Source organism: Hevea brasiliensis, chromosome 18 (genome assembly GCF_030052815.1).
Source record: "Hevea brasiliensis isolate MT/VB/25A 57/8 chromosome 18, ASM3005281v1, whole genome shotgun sequence".
Classification (NCBI taxonomy): Eukaryota; Viridiplantae; Streptophyta; class Magnoliopsida; order Malpighiales; family Euphorbiaceae; genus Hevea; species Hevea brasiliensis.
In genome coordinates, this window is record NC_079510.1 from 33798027 (window position 1) to 33818803 (window position 20777).

The 20777-nt window shown below is 33.2% G+C and overlaps 2 protein-coding genes and 2 pseudogenes across 4 annotated transcripts; 3 read left to right on the forward strand and 1 right to left on the reverse strand.

Moving 5' to 3' along the window:
* The first annotated feature begins 8725 nt into the window (after positions 1–8725).
* On the forward strand, positions 8726–10051 carry LOC131175960 (metalloendoproteinase 3-MMP-like; annotated as a pseudogene).
* Positions 10052–14610: 4559 nt separating this feature from the next.
* Positions 14611–16105, forward strand: LOC110633164 (uncharacterized; the record flags this gene model as incomplete). The annotated part of the gene is made up of 3 exons (XM_058140534.1): positions 14611–14777; positions 15196–15231; positions 15610–16105. Coding segments are annotated over 3 exons (456 nt in total), but the record flags the coding sequence as incomplete, so codon positions are not given.
* A 475-nt stretch (positions 16106–16580) lies between these two features.
* On the forward strand, positions 16581–17674 carry LOC131175959 (metalloendoproteinase 3-MMP-like; annotated as a pseudogene).
* A 1986-nt stretch (positions 17675–19660) lies between these two features.
* Positions 19661–20741, reverse strand: LOC110633162 (metalloendoproteinase 1-like). 3 transcript variants are annotated; one of them, XM_021781674.2, is made up of 2 exons: positions 20266–20741; positions 19661–20181 (listed from the first exon to the last, which is right to left on the reverse strand). In XM_021781674.2, exons 1-2 carry the CDS (start codon positions 20662–20664, stop codon positions 19744–19746), a joined length of 837 nt encoding a protein of 278 aa, XP_021637366.2. In that variant the 5' UTR covers positions 20665–20741; the 3' UTR covers positions 19661–19743. The 3 variants fall into 3 exon arrangements, with proteins under 3 accessions (XP_021637366.2, XP_057996833.1, XP_021637364.2); XM_058140850.1 differs by having other exon boundaries at positions 19661–19920; positions 19951–20741; XM_021781672.2 differs by having other exon boundaries at positions 19661–20737.
* Positions 20742–20777: the final 36 nt, after the last annotated feature.

Genomic DNA, 20777 nt, shown 5'->3' on the forward strand with positions numbered 1-20777 from the left:
ATAGAGATTAATTAATTAATTTATATTTGATATAAATTAATTAGAAGAAGAAAATAATTATTTTGGGTTAAGAACTCAAAATTAAGACACAAGGGCATTTTGGTCATTTTACAGTGTGACACGTGACACCATGAGATGGTGACACATGGCATAACACATAAGCTTGCCAAATGTTTTTTAATCATGTAAGATGATTAAAATCAAGATTAAATATAGGTTTGACACTTGGCACAATGTGATTGGGTCACTTAAACCTAGAGCTAATCAAAAAGTGACATGTGGCTAGGGTTTAATGTGTTAACCTAGCTATTTAAGTGTGGTTATGAAAAGAAAACATAACCAGCAGCCTCTCCTCTCATTTGTCACGCCACTTTGAGCCTCTCCAGCTATTTCTCTTCATCTCTCATCAATTCAAAGAGATTAGCCATCAATCTCTTGAATTAAGAACGCTAGAAATTGTTTCTAGTGTTCTGTTTACATCTCTAATCTCTTAAAAGGCAGAACTTGAATTTCTAATTAATAGAAAAGGCTTTAGAAGCTGTTCAAGGGCTGCCATAGGTGTTCTTGGTGTGGACAAGCTAGAGGGACAACATCTGGTGTCCTGAAGACGAATCTCAAAGGCGCATACGCCGCAAGACATCAAGAGGTTAGTGTAATCGTTCTTGATTTAATCTAGGGTTCTAAAATTAATCTGATTAATTTTAAAATCTTAAATGGCAAATACAGATCAAAAAACATATTAAAAGAGTTTTAATATGTTGTTTATCATTGAAATCAAATAGATAAAAATAAATCTTGCATGGTGTATGTGACCCTAGGTGAAAATTTTTGAATTCAATGGTATAATCTTGTGTTTTTCACGCTTCCGTTCCTTCAAGTAGGTCCTAGGTACAAGAGAAAATCTATCGGATTTTTGGCATAAATTAGGATGTCTTTGTCTCTTTAAATTCTTGATTTGAGTTAGTGCTAATAAATTCATAATATAATTATTTAGGTAATCAGGGTAAGCTATCTTCCTCCACCCAACCGCCACTGAAGTCACTGGTTGATCTGTGAGTAGATATTGATTTTATTTATAATTTCAAAATTATTTTATATTCAAGGCATGCCCATGCATTCACTTATACATATATATATATATATATAGGGCTATGTAACACCCTAGGCAAATCCCACATCGACAAAACACGGGAGAGATGCTGGGTTCATAAGTTGATAGTTCCTAACCCCTATTGACGCGTTTTAAAACCGTGAGGGCTTCGGCCCAGAGCGGACAATATCACTAGTGGGCCGGGCCATTACATTTGTGGTATCAGAGCCGCTCCGTGTGCAACCTTGAACGATGGTGGGGCAAACCTCAGTGAGGACGCTGAGTCCCATAAGGGGGGTGGATTGTAACACCCTAGGCAAATCCCACATCGACAAAACACGGGAGAGATGCTGGGTTCATAAGTTGATAGTTCGTAACCCCTATTGATGCGTTTTAAAACCGTGAGAGCTTCGGCCTAGAGCAGACAATATCACTAGTGGGCCGGGCCATTACATTTGTGGTATCAGAGCCGCTCCGCGTGCAACCTTGAACGATGGTGGGGCAAACCTCAGCGAGGACGCTGAGTCCCATAAGGGGGGTGGATTGTAACACCCTAGGCAAATCCCACATCGACAAAACACGGGAGAGATGCTGGGTTTATAAGTTGGCAGTTCGTAACCCCTAGTGACGCGTTTTAAAACCGTGAGGGCTTCGGCCCAGAGCGGACAATATCACTAGTGGGCCGGGCCATTACATTTGTGGATTGTAACACCCTAGGCAAATCCCACATCGACAAAACACGGGAGAGATGCTGGGTTTATAAGTTGGCAGTTCGTAGCCCCTAGTGACGCGTTTTAAATCCGTGAGGGCTTCGACCCAAAGCGAACAATATCACTAGTGGGCCGGGCCATTACATTTGTGGTATCAGAGCCGCTCCGTGTGCAACCTTGAACGATGGTGGGGCAAACCTCAGCGAGGACGCTGAGTCCCATAAGGGGGGTGGATTGTAACACCCTAGGCAAATCCCACGTCGGCAAAACACGGGAGAGATGCTGGGTTTATAAGTTGTTGGTTCATAATCCCTAGTGACGCGTTTTAAAGCCGTGAGGGCTTCGGCTCAGAGCGGACAATATCTCTAGTGGGCTGGGCCATTACACTGCCTGTCCCTCCTGAACTGCTCATCATTTTTAACTCTCTCTACTAGGGTCCTATATACTAGCTGGGGAGGTGGTGGCATAGCTCTGGTGACCTGACAGAGCAATTGAGTCATTTGCTCGAGGAAGGCTTGCTGTGTCCTTACTAAAGTACCCAACGATGGTTCTGCTCTACTGCTACTGCGCCCCTGACTAGACACAGGTGCAGGTGCGTGACTCTCTACTTCCTCCACTATCGGTTCTGAAGGTACGTGCTCTGAAGGATCAGATGCCTTCGATCCTATAAAACAGATAAAGAAACAGATCTGCATTAGTGTCACCTCGACTCTATTTAAAGGCCCATGCATGTGATGCAACTATTTCTTTCTATCTATCTAGGTCTAGGACCGCCTAAACCTCTGCTCTGATACCACTAAATGTGACGCCCCTTACTTGTTTATTGTATAGACGAGCAAGAAGTGCCACATTCGGTGCCGGAGCACCCTATCTTGTCTTGTCATGTCTATTGTAAATTTTAATGTCATTTAAATCAGGTAATTTATGTGTAGAATTTTTTTTTTTATATATATATATCTTATTTCTGTGGAGACCCGGACAGATCCTCCTCTGTTTTATTTGCATCTGGTGGGTTCCACTATCACGTGTTAACATATTCATAGTCATCTCATATATTTCCATATCATATTTTCTTTTATCATATCATTCACAACTATTTATGAGATCTCAAAATAAAGTGTCATCTATTGCATTCATATGGAAATTTATAGATAATAAATTATAAGTTTTCATTTCAAGTCCAAAATAAAATACATCATAAACTAGTAATTACATCATGACTAGACATAATGAACCAAAATACTAGTCTACACATGGGCCCTACCAAAATACAAAAGACTGATGAGGTGACTCTGATCGGTGGTAGATCCGTGAACTCGTCCGAATACAACTGTATGCATCACGATCTTTCGCACTACGCGATGGAAAACCAACGCGCTAAGCATAACGCTTAGTGGTGCATAATTTATAATAACAATAATTAAACAATTGAAATAATATTTACAAATCATAAATTCTGGGTCTTTTACATTTTTTTATTACACTTTGGAATCAATTAAAATTATTGGGGTCTTTCCTGTTTACTTATTGTATATTCAGTATTAATTAATTATTATCAATGCCCAAGAAACCTATAACAAATTATAAAAGCTGGATACACGGGAGTATACGGGTTAGACAGCCATATGTCTACCCTGTATACATCTGTCAGGCACGAGGCCAGCTGTCGGGCACGAGACCCGCTGTCAGGCTTGTAAAGCCAGAAATAAAGTAGGCACAATGGCCAGTAAGTAGGCATATAGCCTGTAGAACAATCATATCAGACATATATTGTCAGTTCATGATTTGCTCTATAAGCAGTACTGCTATCTGTGGTCCCTAATTGGTATACCAATTTATCCAAACTAAATAAATAAGTCTAGGTATACTATGGGCAATTAAACATTTTTAATTATTTTAGCACTATTCACTGTTACTATTTTCTAGTACTGTTCATTGGTACCATTAATTTCATATTAATGGGACATTAGTCCCAATTTACATATTCATATCATTTTTAATATTTAATTATCCTTATGAGTATTTTAATTATCATATATAGCATTTTTCCCATGAACCTTTCTTTAGGTTCATGTTGATGTGTTATCTTTATCTAGGAATTTGACTAGGTTAGGATGTCTATTTAGTCACACTTCCTTCATAACAATTGTTCCTCTATGTTTAAACTTGAATTTCAGTTTTTGAATCACTGAATTTGGAGTTATAGAACTCAAGTTATGTTCAAAATACCATAACTAGTCCCTTTGCCTCTAAGCTGTCCAGAATTTACAATTTCTAGTCAATAAAGTTTGACCAGTGATTTGATCATTTTATTGTCATTTTTAGACTTAGGTTCCTTCACAAGATATGTTCCTCTATGTCTTAGGGACTCCCAGGTACAATTTCATAATTTTTCAAGCTTGGTATAGTGAGTTATGGTCAATGTATTAACCTGGACTCTCAGTCCTATAAGGGCAAAAATCAACTTCAGGGCAGTATGTTTGACCCTCTTTTTAGGGTCTTTACACTTAGAATTTGGCAAAGGTTTCTAAATCAATATTGTAGCCCTAAGTATCATGTTTCTAGATCATATTGGCAAATCTCAAATGGAATTTCCTAGTGGGAGTTATGGCCAAATGAACACACAGGTATCAAATGGCATTCTGGGTTCAACTTAATATTTTCTAGATTTCAATTCCTAACTTTGGCTAATATTTTCCCTAGGATGCAATGGTTTCTAGAGCTTGGTCAAAACATAAAAATTGTTGTACTATGTCTTATAAAACTTTTGGCACTAGTTTCACTCAATTTGCAGCTTTGGAGACCAAGTTATGGCATTTTTGCCAAAACTGGTCAAGCATACCAAAGGAACAGTATTTTGGACAATTTATGGGTTGGCAGTTTTAGTGACTCAACTTGTGCTAACAATTTGATTTGGTTAAAAGCAAAACTGGGTTAAGTGGTCTTCATGAAAAGTGTAGCCCTATGTCTAAACTTTCCATTGGTAAAATTTTAGGTCATTTTGACCAGTATAGAGAGAGTTATGACCAAATGAACACGTACTGTTCATTTGGTCATTTTCTGGATTGGCAGTTTCAGTGACCCAAATTTTGCTAATAATTTGAATTGGTTAAAGGCAAAACTGGGTTAAGTGGTCTTCATGAAAAGTGTAGCCCTATGTCTAAACTTTCCATGGGTGAAAGTTTAGGTCATTTTGACCAGTATAGAGAGAGTTATGACCAAATGAACACGTACTGTTCATTTAGTCATTTTCTGGGTTGGGTTGCAGGGTAATCCGAATTTAGACAGAATTTAGGTCAAGTTTTGGACAGAATTTGGGCATGGTTTCTTCATAGAATATGGGCTATTTTGGGTCTAGTTTCACCCCCAATTGGCCTCATACCAATTGGGGTCACACAATTTCATTTATAGCCTAAAATGTGTACTGCCCTCAAACAACACAACCTGCAGAAAATAGCACTTCCAATAATTCATTTCTCCTCCAACTTCCTTGCTTCAATTTGACATTCAAGGCACTTCTAAATATCATCAACACATCTTAACAATCCCAATTGCATGGTATAATACAAAAATACCAAAGTTAGGCCAAACCCTAACTCACAATTTCAACCTCATAAAATCTCAATGTAAATCAACTTCTAATACTTATCAACCAACATTATTAAATCACTTTATATACATCATAGTCATCAAAAACCATCACTCACCATGGGTACCAAAAATTCACTCCCCTCATAACTCACCTATTTCTTTTAGTTTCTTACAAATTTCACTTCATTTTAACCTTAACTCAAGGATTAATAAAGGAAGGAAGGAAGATTAGGCACTAACCTCTTGGGTAACTTGTTAAACTTCAACTTTTCTTCTTCTTTTCATTATCAATGGCTTCCTTATGGAGTGGGCTAAATTTTTAATGAAGGGGTCTATGGGTTTTGGTGAGGAGGAAGCTTGGAAAATCAAGCTTTAGGGAAGACAAAAATGGAGGGAGAGAGCTCCCATGGTGGACGGCAAGGAGAGAAAGAGAGAGAGAGAGAGAGAGAGAAGAGGAAAGAAGAATATGGTTGGTGGGGTTTTGTCTCTTGTGGATATTTATATATATACATTTATGTGTACTTTATTATTTTTAAATTTCATAAATCTATTTCCTTTCTTTTCTTTTCTTTCCTTTTTTTTTTCTTTTCTTCTTCTTTCTCTTCTCATTTTTCAAATTCAAATTCATAAATTTAATTTATGTTATTTATTTTATTTCCTAATTTTAATTTGACATTTATGTCAAAATTCACTTCTAAGGGTGAAATGACCAAAATGCCCTTCATGGTGCATATCGTGTTATTTTTATTATTTTTGTACCAAATAAATAAATTCTCTAAATTTTATTTTATTTTCTCAAAATTTTTCCTACATTTTTTTAATATTTATTTCATTAATTTATGCCTCCTCACTATAGTTTAAGTGTAATTCGAGACATTTTAACTGTCCGAACAGGCATTAGTCATCAGAACAGTAAAATGTACGAACTACCTTTGGTGAGGACGTTACATAATAGAATTAGTAATAGTAAGTAACATTAACGGGTATGCGAATATATGAATTTAAAAATAATAAAATAAAAAAAACCACCTTCTCCATTGATCATTTTCTGTGATAAACAGCGACATAGTACGCCCAGCCAATAACATGCACCGGATCTGTGTGGCAGGCAACTACTTGATGATCTAGATATTATTAGATTATTTAGAAAAATTCAAGATTCTTCTCTTACATGTCATTTTGAAACTGCAAAAGACCTTTCTTTCATTATCCAAAGTTTCTTTCAGCTTTAATTAATTGATTTTTTTCTATCTAACTGTTAAATAATTTTTTTCCCTTTTCATTATGGATACCAATCAAATTTCTTCCAACTAATCTTTTAACTAAATCTCAAATTTATATTATTATAATTTAAATTTATTTTATTTTATCATTAATGAATCACTCATTTATATTTTATTGATTTAAGATTTGATATATGTAATAAAAAATTAATTAAATTTGATAGCATTATGATTACAAAAAAGATTATTTTATTTCTTCAACTAATATATAACGACCACTTTTTTAAATTTAAAACAAGAGATTTTAAGAATTTTGTAAGATCGAGCTTTTAACTTAGAATGCTTGCCTATTGAATTAACTCTACTAAGTACCAGCTTGAATCATGATTTGGGCTCTGATATTAATTGTAGGATCGAGCTATCACCATGCTAAAAGTTTAAATTATTAGTAGAGGTGTAACTCTAAGCCCCTTATTGCGTAGCAGCCTAAGCATCATAAGTTAAAAGGACATGAGCAAAATGATAGCCCATTGGGCTATTCTTACTCAGTATCAATAAATTCTAATCCAATAATCTTTTGTAACATTATTTTTTTTATTACACCAAAAAAAATATAATAATATATGCATTTTATTTGCAATCACAATCTTAATTATTTTGCACTTGTAGGCTAGTATAATTTATATAAAAACTAATTTTTTTGATTCCTAAGAGTAGAGGGCATGAATGCCGTCAATGTCATCCTGACTAAGATGCCCTTTGGTCGTATTTGCATTTTGGGAATGGACAGAAGAGCTACCGGACCCACTTCAAAAGTGGGTCAATATTATAGTCCATCTCACTATTTTCAGATGCCTTAAAAGCGTTCTAAGCGTTAGAATTGGCGTACGTAAGTCCGAACTCCGAATTGCCTTATTTACTTAATGCCGGAATTAGAATAAAATTCATAAAATATTCGTAGGTAATTAGAAAATTGTAATTCCTTTTGTAATAGTGTTATAGCATTGTTGTGGACTGCGAGGCATAATGTTAGAACTTTTAGACCGCCTAGTTTGGATGATTTTTGTAGAATGTTAGTTTTAAGGTTTATAGCTGAATTATCTGAATGCCTAAGTTTGGTTTGGTTTGGTTTGGCGGGCCTAGGAGGGACCATGTGATGTTGGTAATATATGGGCTTGAGGCATGTGGTCTTAGAAGTGTTGTTTGGACTACTTTGCAAATTGAGTAGGTCCTAGGTACAAGAGAAAATCTATTGGATTTTCGGCATAAATTAGGATGTCTTTGTCTCTTTAAATTATTGATTTGAGTTAGTGCTAATAAATTCATAATATAATTATTTAGGTAATCAGGGTCAGCTATCTTCCTCCACCCAGCCGCCACTGAAGTCACTGGTTGATCTGTGAGTAGGTATTGATTTTATTTATAATTTCAAAATTATTTTATATTCAAGGCATGCCCATGCATTCACTTATACATATATATATATATATATAGGGCTAAATATTAGGCATGATTCATATTGCATTTTTATTTGCTAAAATTATTGTGGTGTCGCTTTAAGATAATTTGGAGCTGTGTGCGTGTGTCGGCGTGCGTGTGGTGTGATATTGGATATGGGTAGGATGGGTAGAACAGCTGGAGCTTGACTCGTTGGGACCTGATCCTTTTTGTGGATAAGTCGGGGTGAGTACGGCTTTGAGTTAATCTCACTGACCCCCGCATTTAGATTATTAAGAGAAAGTCGGGGTGAGTACGGCTCAAGATGGCTAGACCTTTGCCAACAAGAAATTTTAGAACATAATCATCGGCATTATTATAGGCAATATTGACTTTCTTTTCTTCAGATTTTTATTGCCTAAATTCAGTCTATACTGAAAACAAGACACCAATAAAATTATCTATTAAATATATAAGTCTCATATATTTATAGTGGGCAGGTTATTTCCCTTTTGTATATATACTGAACTCACAATAACACCAGTCATGAGACGTAATGCTGGTCAATGGTCATAGAGTTGAGACCAACTCATTCTTCTAAACAAATACACATATATTGACTGCTGACTCATTCTTCTCACCGTATGATGATATAAATAGGCACAAGAGCTTTGAGTTGCTGCCATACCCAATACAAGCTCAACTTTGTCATGATCATGGCTTCTAATTATATAGCTTTTCCCATCTTCTCATTCACTCTCATTGTCTTCATTTCTCTCCTTTCTCATGCAGCTTTAGCCAACCCTAATGATGAAAAATCATCGCCATTTGATTTCCTTAAGCATCTTCAAGGATGCCATAAGGGTGACAACCTTAAAGGCATCCATGAGCTCAAAGCCTACCTTGAACATTTTGGTTACTTAAATTATAAAAAGCAATCCCAAGCCAATGATGATGATTTTGACTATTTGTTAGAGTACGCTGTTAAAACTTACCAGCTGAATTAACATTTAAAGGTCACTGGATCCTTAGATTCCCAAACGGTGTCCAAGATGATGATGCCTCGATGTGGGGTGCCAGACATCATTAACGGCACCACTCGGATGATCTCCAGCAAGGAAAACCACCACCATAGCTCTACTTCTTTCCGTACAGTCGCTCACTATTCATTCTTCCCTGGAAATCCCAAATGGCCAGCTTCTAAATACAACCTTGCCTACGGGTTTCTTCCCCGAACCCCAGTCAAAGCCATGGACCCTGTTACGAGAGCTTTCCAAACATGGGCTGCAAACACGCATTTTAGAATTTCCAAGGTACAAGATTATAGAACTGCCGATATCACAATAGGGTTTCATAGTGGCAGGCATGGGGATGGGAGTCCTTTTGATGGACGTGGTGGAATTTTGGCTCATGCTTTTGCACCGCAAGATGGACGATTCCACTATGATGCAGATGAGGCATGGACAGTGGGTGCAACCCAAGGTGCATTCGACTTGGAGACTGTTGCTTTGCATGAAATAGGGCATCTGCTTGGACTTGGGCATAGCTCAGTGGAAGGGGCTATTATGTTTTCGTCTATTCCTTCTGGAGTGACTAAGGGTCTGCATAGAGATGATATCCAAGGGATTCGTGCATTATATAACGTTTGACATCCAATTCCAATTTCTTGCATCAATTTTATTACTTTTTAGTGCCACTTGTATTTTCAACCAATACTATAAAATGTAAGAAAATGTAATCAAGGTCAAGATGTTGACTTTGCTGCAACAAATATAGGTCATAACCTGATTTTGCTTAATTAACAAATATCACTTTTCTTACTTAATTACCCTTCCTTCCACAGCGTTTGGTTCAAATCTAATTATAAACTTAAAATTTATCAAAAAATAAATTTCACTGAAGTCAGTATGATACAATTTAAAATATAGAATTTAATGTTATATATGTAGAGAGAGATAAAAACTGAGAGAGAAAGGTAGGAAAGAGGAGAGAAAAGAGAAGAAAGAGATAGGGGTACGTGTTTGTAAAGAATTCATGAATGTTTTAATTAAAAAATATTTGTCATCTTAATACAAGAATATTTAACTCCAAAAAATTTTATTGTCTTAAATTTTTTTTATTCATTACAAATTTCACCGAGTGTGATGGGAATTAATTTAATTTGTAACCAATTTCATGAAATTGAATTTTTAAAATTCAATTATATAATTAAATTGCAATAGTAGTACTTCACTTATAATATAAAGAATTGATCCCCCTCAAAAAAAAAAAGTTAATTATCAAGAATACATTAATTATAGAATATGTTAAAAAATTAAATTAAAGAAGTAATATATGGGACTTTTTGAGAATAAATTAGGATTGTACTTATAATATTAATACATATGCACTTCAAATGAGGGTTAATTATTAAAATAATATTAAAAAAATTTGAGCAAAGTAACGTACCATTCAAACTAATTAGAAAACTAATGTACAAAAATATTTGCATTCCTTATTGAGTTTGGAGTCTTCCTCTGCAAAATATCTAGGCCGGTAGCTATTAACTATTTTAATAATTATTAAATATTAGTTATTAATAATTAATTATTTATATAATTATTAAAATAAAAATATTTAGTAAAAATAATAATTAAATTAAATATTTGATGTAAAAATAATGATATAATATTATTAATTCTAATAAAAATGCTCTCTCTACCTCTAAAGCTAATTAACTGGGAGTAGTATTTTCATGTTCAAACTCTAAATACTAATATAAATAAAAAAGATAATATTTTAATTCTGATTAAAATATTAAATGCAATTTTAAAAAGTATTACGAATATGATTTATATAGAATTAGTATAGTAAGTAACATTAACGGGTATGCGAATATATGAATTTAAAAGTAATAAAAAAAAAAAAAAACACCCTCTCCATTGATCATTTTCTGTGATAAACAGCGACATAGTACGCCCAGCCAATAACATGCACCGGATCTGTGTGGCAGGCAACTGCTTGATGATCTAGATATTATTAGATTATTTAGAATAATTCAAGTGAAGCGTAGATATACGGAGGCTCCAGTTAGACAAGTAGAGCACATTAGGTTAGAGGATATAAAGAAAAAAAAAGGGGTAGACCTAAATTGACTTGGAGGAGAATAGTACAACATGACCTAGAAGCATTACACATTTCTGAGGATTTAACCCAAAATCGTTTAGAGTGGAGAAAGCAAATCCATATAGCCGACCCCAAATTTTTGGGATAAAGGCTTAGTTGAGCTGAGTTGTATTTAGAATAATTCAAGATTCTTCTCTTACATGTCATTTTGAAACTGCAAAAGACCTTTCTTTCTTTATCCAAAGTTTCTTTCAGCTTTAATTAATTGATTTTCTCTATCTAACTGTTACATAATTTTATGCCCTTTTCATTCTGGATACCAATCAAATTTCTTCCAACTAATCTTTTAATTAAATCTGAAATTTATATTATTATAATTTAAATTTATTTAATTTTATCATTATACTCATTTATGTTTTATTGATTTAAAATTTGATATATGTAATAAAAAAATTTATTAAATTTGCAAACATTATGATTACACAAAAGATTATTTTATTTCTTCAACAAATATATAACAACCACTTTTTTAAATTTAAAACAAGAGATTTTAAGAATTTTGTAAGATCGAGCTTTTAACTCAGAATGTTTGCCTATTGAATCAACTCTACTAAGTGCCAACTCGAATCATGATTTGGACTCTGATATTAATTATAGGATCAAGCTATCACCATGCTAAAAGTTTAAATTATTAGTAGAGGTACAATTCTAATTCCCTTATTACGTAGCAGCCTAAGTATCATAAGTTAAAAGGACATGAGCAAAATGATAGCCCATTGAGCTATTCTTATTCAGTACCAATAGATTCTAATCCAATAATCTTTTATAATTTTAATTTTTTTTTATTACACCAAAAAAATATATAATAATATATGCATTTTATTTGCAATCACAATCGTAATTATTTTGCACTTGTAGGCTAGTATAATTTATATAAAAACTAATTTTTTTGATTGCCAAGAGTAGAGGGCATGAATGCCGTCAATGTCATCCTGACTGAGATGCCTTTTGGTCGTATTTGTATTTTCGGAATGGACAGAAGGGCTACCGGACCCACTTCAAAAGTGGGTCAATATTACAATCCATCTCACTATTTTCAGACACCTCAGACGCGTTTCAAGCCTTAGAATTGGCGTACGTAAGTCCGAACTCCAAATTGTCTTATTTACTTAATGTCGGGTTTAGAATAAAATTCATAAAATATTCGTAGGTAATTAGAAAATTTTAATTCCTTTTGTAATAGTTTTATAGCATTGTTGTGGACTGCGAGGCACAATGTTAGAACTTTTAGACCTAGTTTGGATGACTTTTGTAAAATGTTAGTTTTAAGGTTTATAGCTGAATTATTTGAATACCTAAGTTTGGTCTGGTTTGGTAGGCCTAGGAGGGACCATGTGATGCTGATAATATATGGGCTTGAGGCATGTGGTCTTAGAAGTGTTGTTTGGACTACTTTGCAAATTGAGTAGGTCCTAGGTACAAGAAAAATTCTATCGGATTTTCGGTATAAATTAGGATGTTTGAGTTAGTACTAATAAATTCATAACATAATTATTTAGGTGATCAGGATCAGCTATATCCTTCACCTAGCCGCCATAGAAGTCACTGGTTGATCGGTGAGTAGATATTGATTTTATTTATAATTTCAATATTATTATACATTCAAAGCATGCCCATGCATTCACTTATACATATATTTATATATAGAGCTAAATATTAGGCATGATTCGTATTGCATTTTTATTTGCTAAATTTTTTGTGGGTGTCACTTTAAGGTAGTTTGGAGCTGTGTGCGTATGTTGGCGTGCGTGTGGTGTGATATTGGATATGGGGAGGATGGGTAGAACAGCTGGAGCATGACTCGCTGGTACCTTATCCTTTTTGTGGATAAGTCGGGGTGAGTATGGCTTTGAGTTAATCTCGCGGACCCCCGCATTTAGATTATTAAGAGAAAGTTCGGCTCAAGTGGATCTCACTGGCAGGTACTAGATTAAGAGAGCTGTGTAGGGAATTAGCTCCCATATTTATATACATTGATGTGACACATAGATGTATGAGTGCTCTAAATTATATTTTCTGCGAATATTGTTTGAATTTGATTGAATATGTTTGTGTGTTGCATTTTATATTTAGGGACGCATTAGCTTTAGATAGTTATAGAAATTGTATTTAAAATCAATATCTTACTCTATGAGTCGAACGCTCACCCCTATTCACTATATTTTTTCAGGCTACAGGAGGATTCGAGAATAATCTTCCTTCTTTCTCACAAGTTTAGTCAAATAAGTTTAATTATGTTTTTATTTTCCTTATTTTCATTCTAGAACTCTGCATGTATCGGCAGTGTAATATTTATTTAGATTTGTAATAACTAAATTCTATGGTTGTAATATTATTTATATGAATGTGCATGGATACATGGGATGTATTGTTCTGAGGATGAGGGAGCTGAGCTCCCATTTGATTATGTGCTTGATTGAGAATTGTAAGAGTGAGCTAAGCTCCCCAATCTGATATATTTTGTGTTCACAAGTTGGGTAGTCCAATTTATGGCCGAACTCCATCCATTTGATTTCTTGAAATTAGACTATGGATGGGCTTTATAGTAGGGTTAGGAACAGTTAGACTCACTACAGGTTTTGGAGGCGTTAAGCTGACCCAAGTCCTAGTCGTACATGAGATTTATAAATTCAATTTTAATTAGAACTAATTTATATATTAATGAAATAATTAAGAATTTTAGAAATATATTTATAATTAAAAAATATATATTTATTTTATATGAAATATTTTTGGAATGAATTTATTAGAAATTAAATTAAAAGAAAACTTTAAAAACACTAATAAAAGAATTTATATATTTGGTTGGTCAAAATTAATTTATTTTCTTGTTCATTTAGGTAAATTCAAATATAATTATATTAAAATATTTTTACATAAACAATTATAAAATAGAGATAGAAATATATTAAAATTCATTAAATAGGTTATTTATATAAATAAAATATCTTTATATTTTTTTTAAATAATATAAATTATGAAAGGATTTTTTAATAATTTTATTTTAAATTATATTATAATAAAAATTTAATAAAGTAAAATTTAAAAATTAGCAGAATTAAGAATTTTATATTTATATTCGATACCTAAATTTTAAGTCTTAAAAATATTAAATTTAAATATAATTATAAATATTAGAAATAATGGAGGGTAATCTGGTAAAATTAATGTTCACTCTTCCCTTCATACAATTATATATTATATAGATATATATGTATTATATTTATTAAATTATTATATAAATTAAATTAAAATTATATTAAAATAAATAAATAATTTAACTATGTCAATAATTTATTTTATAACTGTATTCACAAAAATTATTTTTTAATCAATACTAAAATTTTATTAAATTTAATTTTTTATTTTTATTCTTAAAATAAATAAAATTTTGTTTTTAAATATTAAAAATCTTCAAAAGAAATTTAAAGCAAGAGACCAATTACAATGCTGCCAGCTTTATGTACAGGGAAGGATGTTAGTGCTCAAGAAACCAGACCCAGATAACGCTGCTGCAACTGCTCGTTGGCTTGTTTCTCAGAATTCTTTGGGTTTTTTAAAGTATGCTTCTTTATCCTTTGTCTTGCTTTTGCTTGAAACTGTGCTTTGGTTGATTATTCGCTTTTTGTATTATTATTATTTTGGTTTAGAGTCTTATTCATTCTTGGTTGTTATTGCTTCAAGGGCTGGATTGAGTTTTATTCGTTTCTAATTAATTATTGAAGGGAGTAATGCGGGCATATGGGCAATTAAAGAAATTGTTGCTCAATTGGAAGATTTAATACAGGTTTTTGGTCATTTGCTTTTGAAGCTTGCGCCTGACTTGTATTGTTTATTGATCTTTTTGGTCTTCTATGATGACATGAACTTGTTTAGGTTTTATATTTTTATTTTTAGGAGGCTCAGATATTGTTTTTGGTGTCTGGGTAGTTTAAATAATTTTCAGATGATTGCGTAATCGTCATTTTTAATTTTGCAGTACCATTTCAATGGATTTGGGAGGAGCACCCATTGGGTAAGGTTTTTATCTTTTTTATTTTTAATTATGAGGTTTCTCCTCATAGTTAAGCTATAAATGTATTTTAATGCTCTGTCAAGCTAATTGAAGTACAGGTTAATGGTTTTATATCTTGGCACCTGTTCTGACATTTCAGTTGTCACCTGCTGTTGTTCTTGCTTTTAATATCATGCTACATTGAAATGATTTAGATTTGGCATGTATAACCTAGTTTTCAAAGTGAGGAGATTCAGTTTTACACTTAGCTTGAACCAGTAATCTTAGGACTTAAAAATAACTCCCTTTAAGTCCAAATTCTGAGTCAGCAATTGGGAATTCACATTCATTTCCTGGGGCTTGTTTTATACTTTGGTCATCTATTGTTTTGCACTGCAGGAATGTTGTTTCATTTAGTGATGGGCTACCTAATGAAGGTAGTGGCATCCCCTACTTTTATTTGACAACTCTTGATCCAACTGCAAGAAATGCATTGAAAGACCACAGGTCTTCACTCACAATCAGCGAATACCCTATAGGAACTTGTGGCAAGAATGACCCTGAGAACCCCACTTGTGCAAAAATTACACTGACTGGAAAGGTATTGCCCATAGAAAAGGCCTGTTGTAATTTTTATTTGGTTTTAGTATAGAATGATGAATCAGCTGTGGCATAAGGTGCCTAATGACTATTTGTGAGAAGATTATTTTGCCAATACTGCCACATGTACGCATATATCACAGGCACCTTAATGCTTCTCCTGTTTTTTTTTCTTCTGATTCTTTTTAGATATTTCTGTAAGTATTGTGGAAATACACTTAAATGCTTGTATATGTGCAATTTTGGTCAACTTTCAAATTTAAAGACTTATAGGAATCTTCCATTCATATTCCAAGTATGCGGTGAGAAATGGTCAATATAGGTTTTTTTTTTTCTAAACAAAAAATTTATTAATGATAAAAGAGAGTCAAGAAAGAAAGATAGCTCAAGATGGCTAGACCTTTGCCAACAAGAAATTTTAGAACATAATCATCGGCATTATTATAGGCAATATTAACTTTCTTTTCTTTGGATTTTTCTTGCTTAAATTCAGTCTATACTGAATACAAGACACCAATTAGATTATCTATTAAATATATAAGTCTCACATATTTATGGTGGGCAAGTTATTTCCCTTTTGTATATATACTAAACTCACAATAACAACAGTCGTGAGACGTAATGCTGGTCAATGGTCATAGAGTTGAGACCAACTCATTCTTCTAAATAAATACACATATGGAAGACTGCTGACTCATTCTTCTCACCGTATGATGATATAAATAGCCACAAGAGCTTTGAGTTGCTGCCATACCCAATACAAGCTCAACTTTATCATGATCATGGCTTCTAATTGTATAGCTTTTCCCATCTTCTCATTCACTCTCATTGTCTTCATTTCTCTCCTTTCTCATGCAGCTTTAGCCAACCCTAATGATGAAAAATCATAGCCATTTGATTTCCTTAAGCATCTTCAAGGATGCCATAAGGGTGACAACCTTAAAGGCATCCATGAGCTCAAAGCCTACCTTGAACATTTTGGTTACTTGAATTATAAAAACCAATCCCAAGCCAATGATGATGATTTTGATGATTTGTTAGAGTACGCTGTTAAAACTTACCAGCTGAATTACCATTTAAAGGTCACTGGGTCCTTGGATTCCCAAACGGTGTCCAAGATGATGATGCCTCGATGTGGGGTGCCAGACATCATTAACGGCACCACTCGGATGATCTCCGGCAAGGAAAACCACCACCATAGCTCTACTTCTTTCCATACAGTCGCTCACTATTCATTCTTCCCTGGAAATCCCAAATGGCCAGCTTCTAAGTACAACCTTGCCTACGGGTTTCTTCCCCGAACCCCAGTCAAAGCCATGGACCCTGTTACGAGAGCTTTCCAAACATGGGCTGCAAACACGCATTTCAGATTTTCCAAGGTACAAGATTATAGAACTGCCGATATCACAATAGGGTTTCACAGTGGCAGGCATGGGGATGGGAGTCCTTTTGATGGACGTGGTGGAATTCTGGCTCATGCTTTTGCACCGCAAGATGGACGATTCCACTATGATGCCGATGAGGCATGGACAGTGGGTGCAACCCAAGGTGCATTCGACTTGGAGACTGTTGCTTTGCATGAAATAGGTCATCTGCTTGAACTTGGGCATAGCTCAGTGGAAGGGGCTATTATGTTTTCGTCTATTCCTTCTGGAGTGACTAAGGGTCTGCACAGAGATGATATCCAAGGGATTCGTGCATTATATAACGTTTGACATCCAATTCCAATTTCTTGCATCAATTTTATTACTTTTTAGTATCACTTGTATTTTCAAACAATACTATAAAATGTAAGAAAATGTAATAAAGGTCAAGATGTTGACTTTGCTACAACAAATATAGGCCATAACTTGATTTTGCTTAATTAACAAATATTATTTTTCTTAATTAATTACCCTTCCTTCCACAGCGTTTGGTTCAAATCTAATTATAAACTTAAAATTTATCCAAAAACAAATTTCACTAAAGTTAGTATGATGCAATTTAAAATATAGAATTTAATTTTATATATGTAGAGAGAGATAAAAACTGAGAGAAAAAGGTAGGAAAGAGGAGAGAAAAGAGAAGAAAGAGATAGGGGCACGTGTTTGTGACGAATTCATGAGTATTTTAATTAAAAAATATTCATCGTCTTAATACAAGAATATTTTACTCCAAAAAATTTTATTGTCTTAAATTTATGTTATTCATTACAAATTTCATCGAGTTTGACGGGAATTAATTTAATTTGTAACCAATTTCATGAAATTGAATTTTTAAAATTCAATTATAATTAAATTGCAATAGTAGTACTTCACTTATAATATAAAGAGTTTATCCCCCTCAAAAAAAAAGTTAATTATCTCGAATACATTAATTATAGAATATGTTAAAAAATTAAATTAAAGAAGTAATATATGGGACTTTTTGAGAATAAATTAGGATTGTACTTATAATATTAATACATATGCACTTCAAATGAGGGTTAATTATTAAAAAAAATTTGAGCAAAGTAACGTACCATTCAAACAAATTAGAAAACTAATGTACAAAAATATTTGCATTCCTTATTGAGTTTGGAGTCTTCCTCTGCAAAATATGTAGGCCTATTCAATGGTAGCTATTAACTATTTTAATAACTGTTAAATATTATTTATTAATGATTAATTATTTATATAATTTTTAAGATAAAAATATTCAGTAAAAATAACAGTTAAATTAAATATTAGATATAAAAATAATAATATAATATTATTAATTCTAATAAAAACGCTTTATCTATCTCTAAAGCTAGCTAATTAGGAGTAGTAGTTTCATGCTCAAACTCTAAATCCTAATATAAATACTATATCATGAAATATCATAAATAAAAAAGATAATATTTTAACTTTAATTAAAATACTAAATATCATTTTAAAATGTATTACCCAATATGGTTTATATAGAATTAATAATAGTAAGTAACGTTAACGGGTATGCGAATATATGAATTTAAAATTAATAAAAAAAAAAAACCACCCTCTCCATTGATCATTTTCTGTGATAAACAGCGACATAGTACACCCAGGCAATAACATGCACTGGATCTGTGTGGTAGGCAACTACTTGATGATCTAGATATTATTAGATTATTTAGAATAATTCAAGATTCTTCTCTTTACATGTCATTTTGAAACTGCAAAAGACCTTTCTTTCATTATCCAAAGTTTCTTTCAGCTTTAATTAATTGATTTTCTCTATCTAACTGTTAAATAATTTTATTCCCTTTTCAGTCTGGATGCCAATCAAATTTCTTCCAACTAATCTTTTAATTAAATCTGAAATTTATATTATTATAATTTAAATTTATTTAATTTTATCATTAATGAATCACTCATGTATGTTTTATTGATTTAAAATTTGATATATGTAATAAAAAAATTAATTAAATTTGCAAACATTATGAGTACACAAAAGATTATTTTATTTCTTCAACTAATATATAACAACCACTTTTTTAAATTTAAAACAAGAGATTTTAAGAATTTTGTAAGATTGAGCTTTTAACTCAAAATGTTTGTCTATTGAATCAACTCAGCTAAGTGCCAACTCGAATCATGATTTGGACTCTGATATTAATTGTAGAATCAAATTATCACCATGCCAAAAGTTTAAATTGTTAGTAGAGGTGCAATTCTAATTCCCTTATTGCGTAGCAGTTTAAGCGTTATAAGCTAAAAGGATCTGAGCGAAAGGATAGCTCACTGAACTATTCTTACTCGGTGCTAATACATTCTAACCCAATAATCTTTTATAATATTATTTTTTTTTACACAAAAAAATGTATAATAATATATATATATATATATATATATATATATATATATATATATATATATATATTTATATTTTATTTGCAATCACAACCTTAATTATTTTGCACTTGTGGGCTAGTATAATTTATATAAAAACTAATTATTTTGATTCCGAAGAGTAGAGGGCATGAATGCCATCAATGTCATCCTGACTGAGATGCCTTTTGGTAGTTCCGTATGGAATTGCACGATACATTATTGCATTCTTATCCTGACTATGTCCAAGCCCAAGAAGGTGACCTATTTCATGAATAGCCACTGTTTCCAAGTCCACCTGATCTGCATCAGGGTTAGTACTCCAATTCTCATCTGCATCATAATGGAATCTTCCATCCTCTGGTGCAAAAGCATGGGCCAGTGTGTTTCTAGGCCCATCAAAAGGATAACGATCCCCGTGATCTCCACTGTAAAACCCTATAACAATATCTGATTTTGAACCAGCAGGTGCCTCCTCGAATGTGAACTGGGAAACATCAGCCCATTTTTTGAATGCCTTGGAGCAAACAGACTTTAATACCTTCTCATCAATGACTTGGACCTGGGAGCGAAATGTGTAGGTCAGGTGGTACTTGGAAGGTCGCCATTTCGGCATGTTTTGAAAGAAAGAGTAATCAGAAACTACCATATTGAATTTTCCTGGCTTGTGATGGCTTTGTTTTGTTGGGTGATTGATGTTATCAGGAACTCCACATCGTGGAATCATCATTTCTTTTATGGTATCGGAGTCGAGCTTTCCTGTAACTTTCAAACGGTAATAGTTTTGATATGTTTTGAGTGCAGACTCCATAACTTCATCAAAATGGTCAGTGACAAGATTGGTCTCAGTTGGATAGTATCCCAAATTTTTCAGGTATTGTTTCACCTTACTCAGCCCTTCCACTGTTGAGCCCTTTCCAGCACCTTCCAGGTTTTGAAAGGATTTGAATTGATCTTGGTTTTCAGACTTCAAAGTTCTAGACTGAGCTAAAAAGGGTTGGATTGAAGAGAAGAGGAAAAAGGCTATTAGAATATGGGAAGCCATTGGCAATTGTAAGAAACCAAGGCTTTAGTATTAATGGTGGCTTGGTGCAAGCTGCAGTGTGTGGTGTTCTTTTATGGACAAAATAAGGGGTGAATTAATTAATTAATTATTTC